Here is a 15191-nt window from a genome sequence, read left to right on the forward strand (position 1 = left end):
TGTTGTATCTCCATCCAGAGAAGATAATGAGAAGAATTTCTTGCTTATCTTTTCCATTTCTTGAGTCAATTACAAAAAAGTATCTCACTTCACATAGTTTCTATTTTAATATTATGCTATAGCCTAAAAACTCTATTTATCACACTGCTTAAAAGCTATTAATGCAACATAACTTTCCAAAATAACCCATAAGTGTTCATTTTAATATTTGCCAAGAGCCAATCATCTAATATGCATTTTTCACAAATGCAGGGGGAAATCTGCCTGCTGGCTAAGATCAAGAGGGGGGAGATACCCAAGGGCACAGGCAGGGATGCAAAATGCACCTGGGGACAGCAGGAGGGAGAGGATGGAGGGAATGGATAATTCAGCTTCAGATATTGGCCCAAAAGCAACGGAATTCTGGAACTGCTGCAGAATAATCCTTAAAATAATCTCTGTTTGGAAAGGGAATGGGATGAACAGACAGAGCGATGGACTAAAGGTTCTCAGAATGTGGGAGAAACCCCAGCAGGGAGAGCTCTGTGTGGGATGGATATAATGGAGAAAAAATACTCTAAAAAAGATGATGTGAACATGATCTTTCTGTTCACAGATAGATTTTGTAGGTTATAAATAATCTAGATGATTTTAGATTATATATTTTATATATTATATATTTTATATTTATTATATACATTATATTATCATTTTATATTATGTATTATACATTTATATTATAGATAATTATACAATAATAATATATCTATTATATATTATAATTATATGTATTATATATTGTATATTTAGTTATATATCTAATCATATAATAATATCATATACTATATATCATATATAATTTCATGTTGTATCTTTCTATTTAGATTATATATAATTATATTATAATAAAATTATATATTATATATTATATATTTAGATAATATACATAATTCTATAATATTATATAGTATATATTATATATAATAATATACATGTGTGTATATATAATATATAATTATATGTGTTATATTTATCATATATATAATTATATGTTATATATTATATATAATATGTATTTATATAATATATAACTATATTGTCTAAATATATAAACTAAATAAATAATCTAGATAATTTATAATCTAAAAAAGCAGTATGTGAACAGAACCAAAGTAAAATAAATATTTACTGCAACAGCCTTAAAAGTATCCCCATACTCTTCGAGGAGAATAGAAAATAAATATCAATATTTGCAAAAATTCAGCTCAGCTGTGCTGAATGGTGAAACAGTTCCATCCACAATCAGAGCAGCTGCAATTGCAGTAGTCACAGACACCCCCAGCTCACAGCAAATGCACATCCTCAGAAATCACAGCAGCTGAACCAGGAGCTGAAAATCTCTGCTGAAAGGTAAGATGCCTAGAAACACCATTATGATAGAAAATAATTAAAAATATAGTTTGAGTAGGTCAGTTTGAACAGCAACACGCTCAGCTGAGACATCACAGCTTCTTAAAGCCATTTGACATGCCAACCTCCAAATTCCTTTTTCCTGTCAGCTGTGAGGCCTTTTCTCCCCAGCACAGAATGCAGGAATGTTACCACACAACCCCTTCAAAATCAGATTACAGGATTCTTTTTAAAAAATCAGCTGTAACTCCATTTAAATATTTGCATCAACAGTGGCTCAATTCTCATCTCTCTCTGGGATCTCCCAATGCTGGGTTGGATTTCAGTACAAATATTAATGAACTTGAAGTAAAGCTGGGGAAGTTTATTCTGGTTTTATCTCCCAGCTCAGCATGAAAATGAAGTTGAGGTGAGGAGCTGCATTAACTGCAGGCCATTAAAAGCAGCCAAGTGAAACAGAACATGCATTGCCTGTAAAAAACCACACTTGTGAGTATCCACTTTCCAACAAGCCAAGAGGACTCAGGATGTAAAACTACATGGGTTTTGTCATCAGAAGCTTGTGTTTGATGAGAGATTTAATGCATTTCTCACAGTGACATGCCTGTTTTCTGGAAGCTATGCCAGAAATTCTGCAGGCTACAGGAGCCAGGCCAGAGCAGACAAGGGTCCCATTGTGGGTGCTGAGAGATCAGGGCAAAGCCCAAATCTCCCAACAAAACACACCTCCCATGTTTCCATACCACAAGTGCTTATTTAGAAAGAGGTGTGTTCTTCTGAAGAGAATTAAATCCTCCACACAACACTGGGGATTACACAAAGCAATTCCTTTGCTTTCCTTAAAGCTGAGCCATGTTTTAGTCACTGCTCCTTACCTGGGACTCTCTGCAGCCTCAGAGTTCACAATAATTAAGAAATACTGCAGTGTCATCAGTTAATGTTTTATGGAATTAAATTATGGGGGGTTTTATATTTATTTTTAATGTTAATTTCATGTTTTATGGAATTAAATCAGCAGCAAAGGCAAAACCCAAGGAGTTTATCCTGTATGATTAAGTTTCACTGGGAGGCTGACACAGTGACCTCACAGAGCTTCTGGCTGTACAGTTACTACTTAGAGACTTAACCTCTTACCCTGGAAAATGCAGGGTAGGAAGGGTCATGTTGTACAGTTAGCACTGACTAGAAGAGAATGTTATCTATTATAAATTATTGTCTGTTTATAATTTTTTAATTATTATCTATTATAAATTATCTATTATATTTATAAATATAGCTATTATACATATATATTTATAAATTTGTATATTTATATATATATATAATTGTATATAATTATATATACATTTATCAAATTATTCTGTGGTCCAGTAAATGAGCTTTAAGTTCTCTTGCTACATCATTAAAAAAACAGAATAAAACAAAAAAAAAAAACAGGCTGTGGTATCACTTCATACACAGAGCTTCTTTAGGGCTACACCAGATTTCTGCTATTTAACTGCAATATATTATTTAAACAATTACTCCTCAGTCCTTTTCTCTAAGGACTCAAGTTTTCAATCATAATGTCTGCATTTTTCCTTTAAGATCTTGACACTGATGATATAAGGTGAAACAAGAGTCCATGAAATGGTATTAAAGCAACACAAAACCCCTGTTATTTTCCCACAGCACACTTGCACGTGCACATTTATTTCCTGCTGCCCTTTTCTCCCAATCCCAGCAGAAATAAAGCACTGAAACCACATGAATTTTATGTGCAAACATTTAACTCCTAACTGCTTCCTGGGTTTCTGGGGCCACTCTTTAAAATTCTTTGCCCAAAATTAGTAAATGAGATGAAGAATTGTTTAGGGAGAACAGAATGTAACATCAGCTGAGAAACCAGGCTGGGGCTTGGAGCAGCAAGATGAATTTCTTCTTTCTGAAACTCGCGGTATCCTTATCAGCATAATGAGAACAAAAATTGTAACACTAACCTAAAATGCAGAGGATTCCATCAGGCTGAGATTTGCTGCTCTGTGTCAGGATACTCTGAATATTTCGGAGGCGGCTGCAGCTGCAAAAAAAAAAAAAAAAAAAAAAAAGAGAATTTGTCCTCAAGGTCACTGCTGTGAAATGCCAAACTGGGAGGCTGAAGAGCTGACCCAGCTTTGTTTCCTTTATTACAGAAAGTAAATGGACACACTTCAATTTGGGGGTTTTTTTCTTGAGATATGGACCTTAAATCAAGTCATTCCTGATGATTTTTGCCCATTAAAAGATGAAGTTCACAGCACTGAGAAGACAGGAATTTTAACTATTCCTTCAACCCATGAGCTCTGTTAATCTCCAACCTGGTAAAAATTGCTGCTCAGGTTTGCTCTCACCTGGCCAGCAGAAATTCTCTTTTCTACCAGAGAAGAAAAAGCAAAGTGACATCAGAAGGGACCACAGGTGCACCAATATCCCAGCAGGAGTTTGGGAAAGAGTTTTGGCACCTCCAGCACCATCAGGAGAATCATTAAAGTTGGAAAAGACCTCCAAGATCATCAATTCAAACATTAAAGAGAAATTAAACAATGCCAAGTATTGCTGAGATTTTTTTTTACCATAAAAATTAATCATTTATTCTATAAATTTTAATTCAGCTGTCCAATATTTATCCTTAAACCAGGCAAAAATTCCATCTGCAACAGCCAGACAGATTATTTTTTTATAATCAAAGTGAATAGTTCATTACATAAATTTTAATTCAGTTGCCCAATATGCATCTTTCAGCTACAACAGCCACACAGAGAGCAACACAATTTGTGCTTCCAGGCAACATTCTGTGAGTTTGTTTAAATGCAGATAAAAGACAAGAAATTTCACTGTTGATATTACTGAATGGGATTTCTTGTTTACAGTCTTGTTTATAGAACTATGAGCTGTTCAGCTCCAGGAAACAAATGTCTCTCACAGAAACAGTCAAACAGAGCTAAATTTATGAGCAGTTCAAACAAACAATAAAGTAAGGTCAAATATTTCTATTTTCAGCATTACTTTAGCCAAGTAAAAAAGCAAATAGGTTTTTTCAGCAACACTACAATTATTATGCTCTACTTTCTCTGAAAGAAAGAATGGACATGAAAGGTTTCCATTATGGCAAATCTAAGTGAAATTCAAACATCAGAGATAAAGGACAGACAATAATTCATTTGGAGATACTTCCATGGGAAGCACAAAGTCACTGCAGTCCCCAGCAGTCATTTTATCCCTTTTTAGGTCAAATGTTTTGGTTCTGAATCCCTCAATTGTTCTTTTTACCTGGAATATTTCAATATTATATTTCAAAATATAGTATTTTATATTTGGATGGATGGATGATGGATGGATGGATGGATGGATGGATGGATGGATGGATGGATGGATGGATGGATGGATGATGGATGATGGATGGATGGATGGATGGATGGATGGATGGATGGATGGATGGATGGATGATGGATGATGGATGGATGATGGATGGATGATGGATGATGGATGATGGATGGATGGATGGATGGATGGATGGATGGATGGATGGATGGATGATGGATGGATGATGGATGATGGATGATGGATGGATGGATGGATGGATGGATGGATGGATGGATGGATGATGGATGGATGATGGATGGATGATGGATGGATGGATGGATGATGGATGGATGGATGGATGGATGGATGATGGATGGATGATGGATGATGGATGGATGGATGGATGGATGGATGGATGATGGATGGATGATGGATGGATGATGGATGGATGGATGGATGGATGATGGATGGATGGATGGATGGATGGATGGATGGATGGATGATGGATGGATGATGGATGGATGGATGGATGATGGATGATGGATGGATGATGGATGGATGGATGGATGGATGGATGATGGATGGATGGATGGATGGATGATGGATGGATGATGGATGGATGGATGGATGATGGATGGATGGATGGATGGATGATGGATGGATGGATGATGGATGGATGATGGATGGATGGATGATGGATGGATGGATGGATGGATGATGGATGGATGATGGATGATGGATGGATGGATGGATGGATGATGGATGGATGATGGATGGATGGATGGATGGATGGATGGATGGATGGATGATGGATGGATGGATGATGGATGATGGATGGATGATGGATGGATGATGGATGGATGATGGATGGATGATGGATGATGGATGGATGGATGGACGGATGGATGATGGATGATGGATGGACGGATGGATGATGGAGGATGGATGGATGGATGATGGATGATGGATGGATGATGGATGGATGGATGGATGGATGGATGATGGATGGATGGATGGATGATGGATGGATGGATGGATGGATGGATGGATGGATGGATGGATGATGGATGGATGGATGATGGATGATGGATGATGGATGGATGATGGATGGATGATGGATGGATGGATGGATGGATGGATGGATGGATGGATGGATGGATGATGGATGGATGGATGATGGATGGATGATGGATGATGGATGGATGGATGGATGGATGGATGATGGATGATGGATGGATGGATGGACGGATGATGGATGGATGGATGGATGGATGGATGGATGGATGGATGGATGGATGGATGATGGATGGATGGATGATGGATGGATGATGGATGGATGATGGATGATGGATGGATGGATGGATGATGGATGGATGATGGATGGATGGATGGATGGACGGATGGATGGGTGGATGGATGATGGATGGATGGATGGATGGATGGATGGATGGATGGATGATGGATGGATGATGGATGGATGATGGATGGATGATGGATGGATGGATATTCTGACCCACTCTTAGATATGGAAACAGAAATTAAAGCCACTGATGACAGCAAAGACTTCATCAGGTACAATCAGATGTTTGCCCACATGGGTGATGCCAGGAAATCCACACTGAACTTTATGCTGCACATTTAAACAACTACTAATTATTCATTCTGTCAAACCTCACCTAAATCTGCATCTCGCAGTTATATAAATTTAAGGTTTTGTGTCTTATTCTGGAAAACTTCCATCCCATCATTAAACAGGAGCCCAGAGCAGCTGGCTGACAGATGATTCACTACGAGCTATTCACAGCTCATCTTTTTATACTTCCCATATCATGAGATAAAGAGCAGAAAAAAAAATCCCCAGACTCTTCACTGTGGGCACAAATTGGACTTATTTCATTTGTTGGTATGGAAACAGCAACACAAGTTGCTCAAGCCCACAGTTATTTGAAGAGCAGCTGCAGGATTGCTGGAGCCTCTCTGAAAAAAGCCAAAAACATGAAAGCAGCTTTTTGTACAAAACTGTCCGTAAGTGAAATCCTTCTCAAAATGCTTCTTGACCTCCCTGCAAAGGAATTGTTTCCATGATTTCCGAGAGGATCTGAAGGACAATTTGGAAGGACTGGGAGAAGAAGCATGTCCAAGGACTTCTGCACTGACACAGCAAGCAGCTCCCAGAGTGACTTTTAATAAAACATTTTCCATATCAGAGGGTGCATGTTCCTGCTCCTGCTCAAAGTGAGGAAAGAAACAGTCAGCAGAAAAAAATGAGATTTTCCTTCAGCTCCTCAAAAACAAGATGCAATCATTTCTCTGCTACTCATGGTCAACTGTGAAGGCAAATTTAATTCTCCAGCCAAAATCAGGTTTTTAAGGACCTGTAACATTTTTAGAACTTCTTGTGCATTATAAACAGAGCAGCAATATACATCTTGATTTTCCCACCATTTTTTTCCCTACCTGTACTGATCACTTATAGAAAAATGGTTAGAACTCAATTTGACAAAGAACAATTATGGAAACTCATGGGGAAAGACTTTTTCCATTTTATTAAAAAAATATTACCTATGAAACAAGGTTAGCTATTCCTAAGATATTTAAATTTTAATTTCAAAGGCTTCCACGAAAGAGTGACCCAATAAAACACATTTATTATTTAAAAGAAATAGTGTTATGAGCATGTGCAAGAAGACCAGAGCAGAGAACAACAAAATAAATGGGTTTTTTGTCTTCTTGAGCTCTGGGGAAGTATTTTCTGATCAGTTCAAGTACTGGGTAGAAAAAGGGAAGAAGAATTGGGGGAGGAGAATCCTCGCAGGTTGGGTATTTCCTTCCTTTTTTAAGGTTTTAGGTTAGCAATTTTACTCTCCTCAAATTACTTTATTTTTCAAATAAATTGTAACTTTGGTGCAGCCCTTAAAAATATCTAAAGATCTCAGATTAAGCTGCTAAAACATTTCTGCCAGGTAAATCTGCATGTCAGAGCTGTACATCGTGACATAAAACAGGAAAGCACAGAGCAAATGATACATTCATTATTTCACAGTAAGGTGTTATGTCCAATAAAGATATTTATTTCTTAATATGAAACAGATATTTAGCAGAATATTTTTCTTAGCCTTATTTAAGAAGTGAGAGGAGAGAATTCTTTGAAAAAGCTCCTTCACAGAAAAATTTTTAATGTCATTTCAAGTGTGGATAAATCATTATATTCAAAGGCTGACACTAAGCACAGAGGACTTGTGTGCCTGAAGAAAGATGCCATTCAGAAATAGGGAAGAGAATAATTAGAATTCTTACAACATGCTTTTAAACAATACAGGCTAAACTGTGTATAAAGTCAGCGAGGGGAAAATAAAGGCATTTTCTTGGATTTCACATTAAACAGTCATCTCCCAAAAACAAAAAGACTTTCCTGGGAACAAAAATCCATGACTTTTCCCATCTCCAAAACAAGCACCCCTTTTCATTTTGCTCCAGCAGCACAAATGGAAACGGAAACAACAACCTCCACACAAACCTGTGGGATGCTTCCCTGGAAGTTGTGCCTCTGGATCCACCATGTACATAACCACAGTTAAACCTACAGTAACCTGCTGCTGAAAAGAACAAAAAAATACAGGTGTGTTTGGAAACACTTTCCTAAGGAAGCTCCAAAATCCTGGATTCCAACGAGATTTGGGCAAGACAAGAGCTGGAAGCTATTTATGCACCTATGAGACAATTTCTGGAGCAGGTAAGAAGTTGAAATAGGTGAAGTGGGAATTTTTGCATCACTTTTGAGCAGAAAGTGGGATTTCTCTGTGGGTTTAAGGCAGGATAAAATCTCCTGGAGCTGCCAGGGACAGTCTCACCCTTCTCAGCCCCTTTCTGTCTGCACTAACGATCTGGAAGCCTTGTGTCAGGTCGGATCAGCTTATGGATCCAAACAACCTCCAGCCCAGGAATTAAAAAGAAAACAAGGCTTTCAAACAGCAGCAAGCTGACCTGACTGCTGATGAAGGCAGGTCAAAAGGCAAAGCCACATTTTGGGGTGACAGCTGGCAATAATTGTGCTTGGGCCAATTAAGGAACTGTACCTTGAGGTAGTTGATATTCCGCTAATCTTGGAGTGGATCCAGGAAAAAAAAAAAAGGGGGAGATAATTGACAATCATTAACTTCTAAGAATTAGTGCTCATCTGTTCACGTCTTCACACTAATTATGCAAAGCACCTCGCTTTACAACAGCCAGCCTGTCACAGCTTGGTAACAGACACGGCGCTGCAAGGCACGTCTGTTGGCAAATAAAGAGAATATTAACAACTGTGCCTTTCTCAATCACAAAGAACAAATCCATTTCCTCCAGAAAGCCACGCGGTGCTTGAATTTCCATTCCATCTCGTTTCTTCCCCCCACACAATGCTTTTTTTCCCCTGGCTGCTGGCTGGATTTAACCTGAGTGCAAGCTGCCTTTTCTTGACGTGGTAATCCAGAGCTGAGGCAGCGCCCATTGATCCCTGCTGGAATCCTGGATGCTGAGAATTTTAAATTTCTGTGCTGAAGGGCACAGACCTACACAAAAATACCAATTTTGACCTGAGACCATGGAGAAGGCTTCCAAAAACTGATTGATAGCAGTGGGATTATGGGTGTGTAGCTTGATTAGAAGCGTGTGATATCACAGAGTGGAAAATTTAGACTTTAAGGTTTTAGAATATACCAATATATGGGGCAAGATGGAGGTTTTTTGGTTGTTCTTCCTCACCTTTTTCATGGGTTTGGGTGGTATTTTGTAATTGGACAGAAAAGTCCACATTGTGGGACATGAGTGATTAGTTATTAGGTTAAAAGTGAAAATAATTTAGGTGTCATTTCTTAATTGGACAGTTTAGCCTTAAAAGACCTCGTACTAAAGGACAGTTTGCCATTTTATGCCTTGTTAGTAGAATGCTGCAGAACTCACAATTTGTAATATAAATAAGAAATAATAAATCTAAAAATGTCATCTCAAGTGCCTTCAATCCCGACCTTGACAGGGGCAGGAAAAACAAGCTGAGAATCCCCAAATTGGGATTTCCAGTGGATTCCCAATTCCCAGTGGATTCTAAATTCCCAGTGGATTCCCCCAGCCTGGCAGGGGTGAATTCCCAATTCCCAGTGGATTCTAAATTTCCAGTGGATTCCCACAGCCTGGCAGGGGTGGATTCCCAATTCCCAGTGGATTCCCCCAGCCTGGCAGGGATGGATTCCCAATTTCCAGTGGATTCCCAATTCCCAGAGGATTCCCCCAGCCTGGCAGGGATGGATTCCCAATTCCCAGAGGATTCCCAATTCCCAGAGGATTCCCCCAGCCTGGCAGGGCTGCAGCTGTGTTCAGTAGTGCCCAATTCAGCTGACAAAAGCTGGCATTTTGCTGTTTCCCGTGTGTTTCTCCTCGTCTTGGCAGATGTTTTGTTCCTCCCCCACAAAGGGCTTGGCAGCCCTAAAAACCTGCACGTGGCCAAGGCTGGATGGATGGCAGGGAAAAATCAGAAATATCTCCACATTAGGAAAAATCCTCACCTTGAACAGATCCGTGCTGCCTACCAAAGTCAATGGTTTTACCATTAACAGCCTGATTATAAATAAATAAATAAGTCATAAATAAATTAAATTAAATAGAATGAAAAATCACAGAGGGTTTTTTTTTTTTTTCCCCAAGTCTCACTTCTTGTTAACTCACTGTTGTGAGCATCTGTTTTCATTTTAGTCCCCAAAAAATCGAGTTTATATTTCTTGGGTTTTTTTGTTGACCTCATGATTTCTATCAGAAATGTTTGCTTGTATTAAGAATCCAGGATTTTCCTGCATTTCCCACAGTCTGACATTATCCCCACCTCACTGTAGCTGTGAAAACAGACACCAGAAGTCAGACTGAGCTAAAGACTCCCAGAATTTCATTGATTTCAAAATATCTCTTTCACTGTTTAACACTCATAAAAGACAACATTCACCCACCTTAAGATAGATGTCAATTTTCCACCTATTTTGCAAATTTCTCTACAGTCAGCATAGGGATCTTGATTATAAATAGGAGGTCAAGTAATTTTTTAGGAACAGTGAGAAAACAATGGACATAGATAAATAAATTTTAACTCTGTGTGCATTTTCAGGACTAAATCTTGACCTTAAGTGGACAGGAATATTCAGTTCTGTAATCCAGAGACCTCAAAGCACATAGGAACAAGCCTGAATCTCTCCTTACTAAACATCTGGAACTGCCTGATGTCATTCTGCACAATCACAGACTTTTTGAGGATATTTATAAATGATGGGTTGCCCATCAGTCAGACCCTCAGCCTTGCTGTTCTCTCTCTTTAACAGGCTGATTTATAAAAACCATGTCTGTATTTTCATTTTCTTATGCTGCAGCACATTATGGAGGGCATCAATTATTCCCTACCAAAAATATTATCAGCTGAGAAAATGACAAGAATTGAAGAAGTGACAAAGAGCAGCAGCTCGAGGGTGATTATTCTGCCATCATTAAAAGGACAGGGCAGAAATCAAAGCTGATTTTCGGTGCCTCAAGACTAAATTCACCTTCAGGGCTCATTCCTGGGCCAAAACCTCTGCAGCCAGGTGGCCACAAAGCCCCAGATCAGATGCTGAGATGATCACAAAGGGAGAATTCCAGCTGAAAGGTCCACACCATAGCTCTGCTCCTCCTCGCGGTAAATTTCCTTTCTGCCTCTTTATTCCCATCAACCAAATGGTTCCACACCCCTCAGTTCTCACTGAGCAAACCCTAAGCATTCTTATTTCCCCAAGGTGGCAGAAAACCATCCATATTCAAGGAATGGGGGTTGTTTCTCTTTTTTTCCCCCCTGTACTTCAAGTTAAATCAGCTCTCTCTTTGCATTGCTAAAATACAGAATTTTCCTTAAAAAAAATGAAATAATAATTCCAGTGCAACTGTGCTCTTACAAAATCCTGAACCTCAGCACAATTACATAAGGAACACAAAGGCACAGAAAAATTTGTTCATCTTTCATCACAGACAAGTCCCCTGCAAAAACTGGTTGGGAAACCACAACAACTCTTTGGTCCCGTGCTCCCAAATACCCTGTTCATGGAAAAAAATAAAAAAAAAAAAGCCACATATTTAACCACGATGTGATTAACAACAGAACAGTTAGAGCAGGAAAATGTAAAGCACAGAGGAAGAGACAACAGAAAAATTAACCCAATGACTCATTTTGCATTTCCCCACATGGACACATGGTGAGAACTCATCTGTATTATGTTACCACATGGATAATGAATAATGAGGATTTGCTGACTCTGTTTTACATAAAGGTAATTCAGATTGGGTGGGGGCAGGGGCTGTGAAATAGAACAAATCTGCATCGATTTTTCTGATGCAGATATTTAAAACAAGCACTTCACAGGGATTTTGTTCAGAAATGCCTGTATTCACAAGGAAAACACCAAACACAGGCACATGAAAGATGACATCACCTCCCAAAAAGACTTCCCCTTTTTTGGGCAGCACTCCTCTCTTCCTTAAGGGATTTTTTTTTCTATTTCCAAACCCATTCTTTACTTGTTACAATGCTGAGGGTCGCCAGCTCCCAAGGTGCCCCATGGCAGACCAAAACTCTCAAGTATGTGGAAGAACTCCAAGAATTATCTCTGGCCCTTTCTCTAGTCTTTATATAGTCTGAAGAATTTTTCCATTCCTGTTTGGGAACTTGGGGGCGGAGTGGGGGGGGAGGGTAACAGATTGTTTTGTTTTAAGTTATTTTTATTAACTGCCTGCTATCTGCTGACTGCCTAGGAAATTTATTGCAGACACTGGCCTCCATCTGGCCTGACAATAAAAAAAAAATTAAAAAAGAACTGCACAAGAATGAAAAAAAAATTAACAGATGACATGGCTCCTACAAATGCACCAAATTACAGTTGCTGGCTGCATCTCCCAGTGGAGCTCAAAAGCTTGCAGATGTTCAGAGAGGCTGAATGTTCTCATGACAACTCTAAAACAGGGTCTCAGATTACAAAAATCACTCAGGAAGAGGAAGGCTTGAGTGGAAACCATTTTCTCTTTCAGCATTTTTTTTTAAACCATCTTGGCATTTCGTTACCCATCATGAATTTTTAGATACTTTACAGCTCTAAAGAAATACCAAGCTCTTTCTAAATAATTAAGATTAATTTATTCAGTTTAAAAAAATATTTGAAAAGGTCACTTTTTTTTCTGTCTTATTTTCAATTCAGAAGGGGAGAGAGGGAACATAACCAGCCGTGCTCGTGTGTTTTAAACAAGGAGAACAACCCCCATTTCTCTCTTTTTCTCACTGAAGAATTCCTCATTTCACTGGCAAATCATCCAAAAAGTGAAAATTCTTTTGTTCCCTTCTTGTACTTAAGATAAAAAGCTGTTTGGTTTTGGTGTTTGTTTGGTTTTTAATTGAAAATCTCCAGCAAGCACAGAGGCAGGCAGCTTGGCCAAGTGTTTGTCTGCGATTCACGTGCAAGGTTCTCCCTTCCCTGATTATCTGGCTTCCCACTGCTGAATACTTCCACGTATTGTGCTGCAACTATTGAAAGCATCAAGCACTTCAGTTCCTGGGTTGTCCTTTGTGGCACCATAAAACAGAATCCCAGAATCATTTTGGTTGGAAAAGCTCCCCGAGACCATCGAGTCCAACTGTTACCGCAGCGCTGCCAAAGCCACCATTGAAGCTCAACTAAGCACCACAAAAATGGTTTTTTAATGCCTTTTCTATACCTGGAGACTCCAACAGTGCCCTGGGCAGCCTGTTCCAGTGCTGGACAATCCTCCCAGCAGAGAAATATTTCTTAACACCCAACCTAAACCTCTCCTGGTACAGCTTGAGGCTGTTTCCTCTATTCAAACCCTTTAGGAAATGAGCTGCAGCATCTTACACATGGGTGCACCTCAAGTCTCCAAAAGGAAACAGAGCTCTGGCAACCCAAGGATACCTGAGCTGACACCTGAGCTCCCACAGAGCCAGTGCCACCATCTCACCTGTCCCCACACCCCAGCTCCTGTCAAGCCCTACCCAACATATTTTCAAAGCTCAGGAAATTTTATTACCTTTGTACCCACAAACCCTCCCAGCAGGCACCCACACAAACACAGCCTCTTCTTTCTCTCAGCCCCTCCCAAACCTCAGCTACCCCTACCTTAATTCACTTTTCCTGCCTTTCACAAGCCTTTTTTTTTTTTTTCTGTTATTGCCAAGCCCACGCTGACCCCTCCCAAATTAGGTTTATCCCCTACAGAAACACCCCCCCAAAGCCCCTGTGAGCACACAAGCCCCCCGTGCTGTGCTGCTGCTCCTGAGCCCCCGCAGCCTCCCACTCGCCCTCCTCCAGCAGGATTCCTCCTCTGACAATCCCTGCATCCACAAGGTCACAGCAGGCTCCTGTCTGCCACCCTGGCAGGGCCACCAGCACCTCCCTCCTGCCAAATCTACCTGTCCCCAGCACGGGCAATCCTTTCCTTCTCGTTGCCAGCACCTCACATGATGCTCCAGCACCCCAAAACCGCCTTAATGGTCCCAAATCTGACGGCAATCAGTGCCACACAGGAAAACCTTTCCTTGATGCCTCATCCCTTCTGTCCCACCCCCATCCTTCGCACCCCAACGCCTTCAATCAGGTGTAAAACCCTACTGTACCCCAAATCAGCTCTGTGAACACCCCACTTTCACCACATCAAACCCCTCAAGTTCCCATCCCACCGCTTAAAACCCCTCCCCATCCCCTCCATTCCAGCGCCTCGCACCCCAACGCCCCCAAACAGGCGTTTAACGCTATTTCCCCCACGAGCAGCGCCACAGCTGTGAAAAGCTCAGCTTCTCGCACACCAAATTCCTTCTCAGTTCATCAGAATTCTCCACATCCCTCCCTCAGCGCCCCTCCAACAGACCCCGCACACCCCTTCCCCACCCCACAGCCCCTTCAGCGCAGCCCTGCCGCTGGCTGTCACCCCTCTCCTCGCCTTCCCCGCTGCCACTCCGGTACCTGACGAAGGGCCCCGGGGCTCGGGGCCGGGGCCGGTGCCGCGGGGGCGGCGGGAGGAGCGCGGAGCGGCCGCACAGCGCCATGGCGACCGCGATGCGCCGGAGCGACGGGGCGGCTCCGCCGCTGCGGGCCGGCGCCCCGCCCCGCGCCGCGCGCACCACTCGGCCCGGGGGGGAAAGGATATGGCACACCCGCACCGCTCCCTCCGCTCCCAGCTTTTTCTGTCCGCGCAGGATTTATCCGGAGTTTTTCCTCCTCTCGCAGGAAGTGCGGTTGGGAATTCTTGGATATCGGCTCTATCTGGGAGCAAACGTATCGGGGATGAGGTTGCTCGCCCCTCTGGTAGGAATGGGCTCGTCCAAGTCCAGCCCCCTGCTCACACACCCCTCACGCCCCCCCGCTCGCTCTCGGGCGCGTCCAGCCCCTACCGCAGCTGATGCTCCCCCCTGCGATGGGGCCTGGGCTCGT

General features: G+C 41.2%; 1 protein-coding gene across 1 annotated transcript in view; it reads right to left on the bottom strand.

The window, feature by feature from the left end:
• DNAAF9 (dynein axonemal assembly factor 9) overlaps positions 1–14876 on the bottom strand; it is a 72920-nt gene extending 58044 nt beyond the window's left edge. The window contains exons 1-2 of the mRNA XM_064419079.1: positions 14724–14876; positions 3369–3448 (exon numbers count right to left, since the gene is read on the bottom strand). Coding sequence (XP_064275149.1) covers positions 3369–3448; positions 14724–14806 — 163 coding nt within the window. The 5' untranslated portion in view covers positions 14807–14876. The remainder of the gene's footprint in view (positions 1–3368; positions 3449–14723) is intronic.
• Positions 14877–15191: the final 315 nt, after the last annotated feature.

The sequence above is a fragment of the Passer domesticus genome, chromosome 4, assembly GCF_036417665.1.
Source record: "Passer domesticus isolate bPasDom1 chromosome 4, bPasDom1.hap1, whole genome shotgun sequence".
Classification (NCBI taxonomy): Eukaryota; Metazoa; Chordata; class Aves; order Passeriformes; family Passeridae; genus Passer; species Passer domesticus.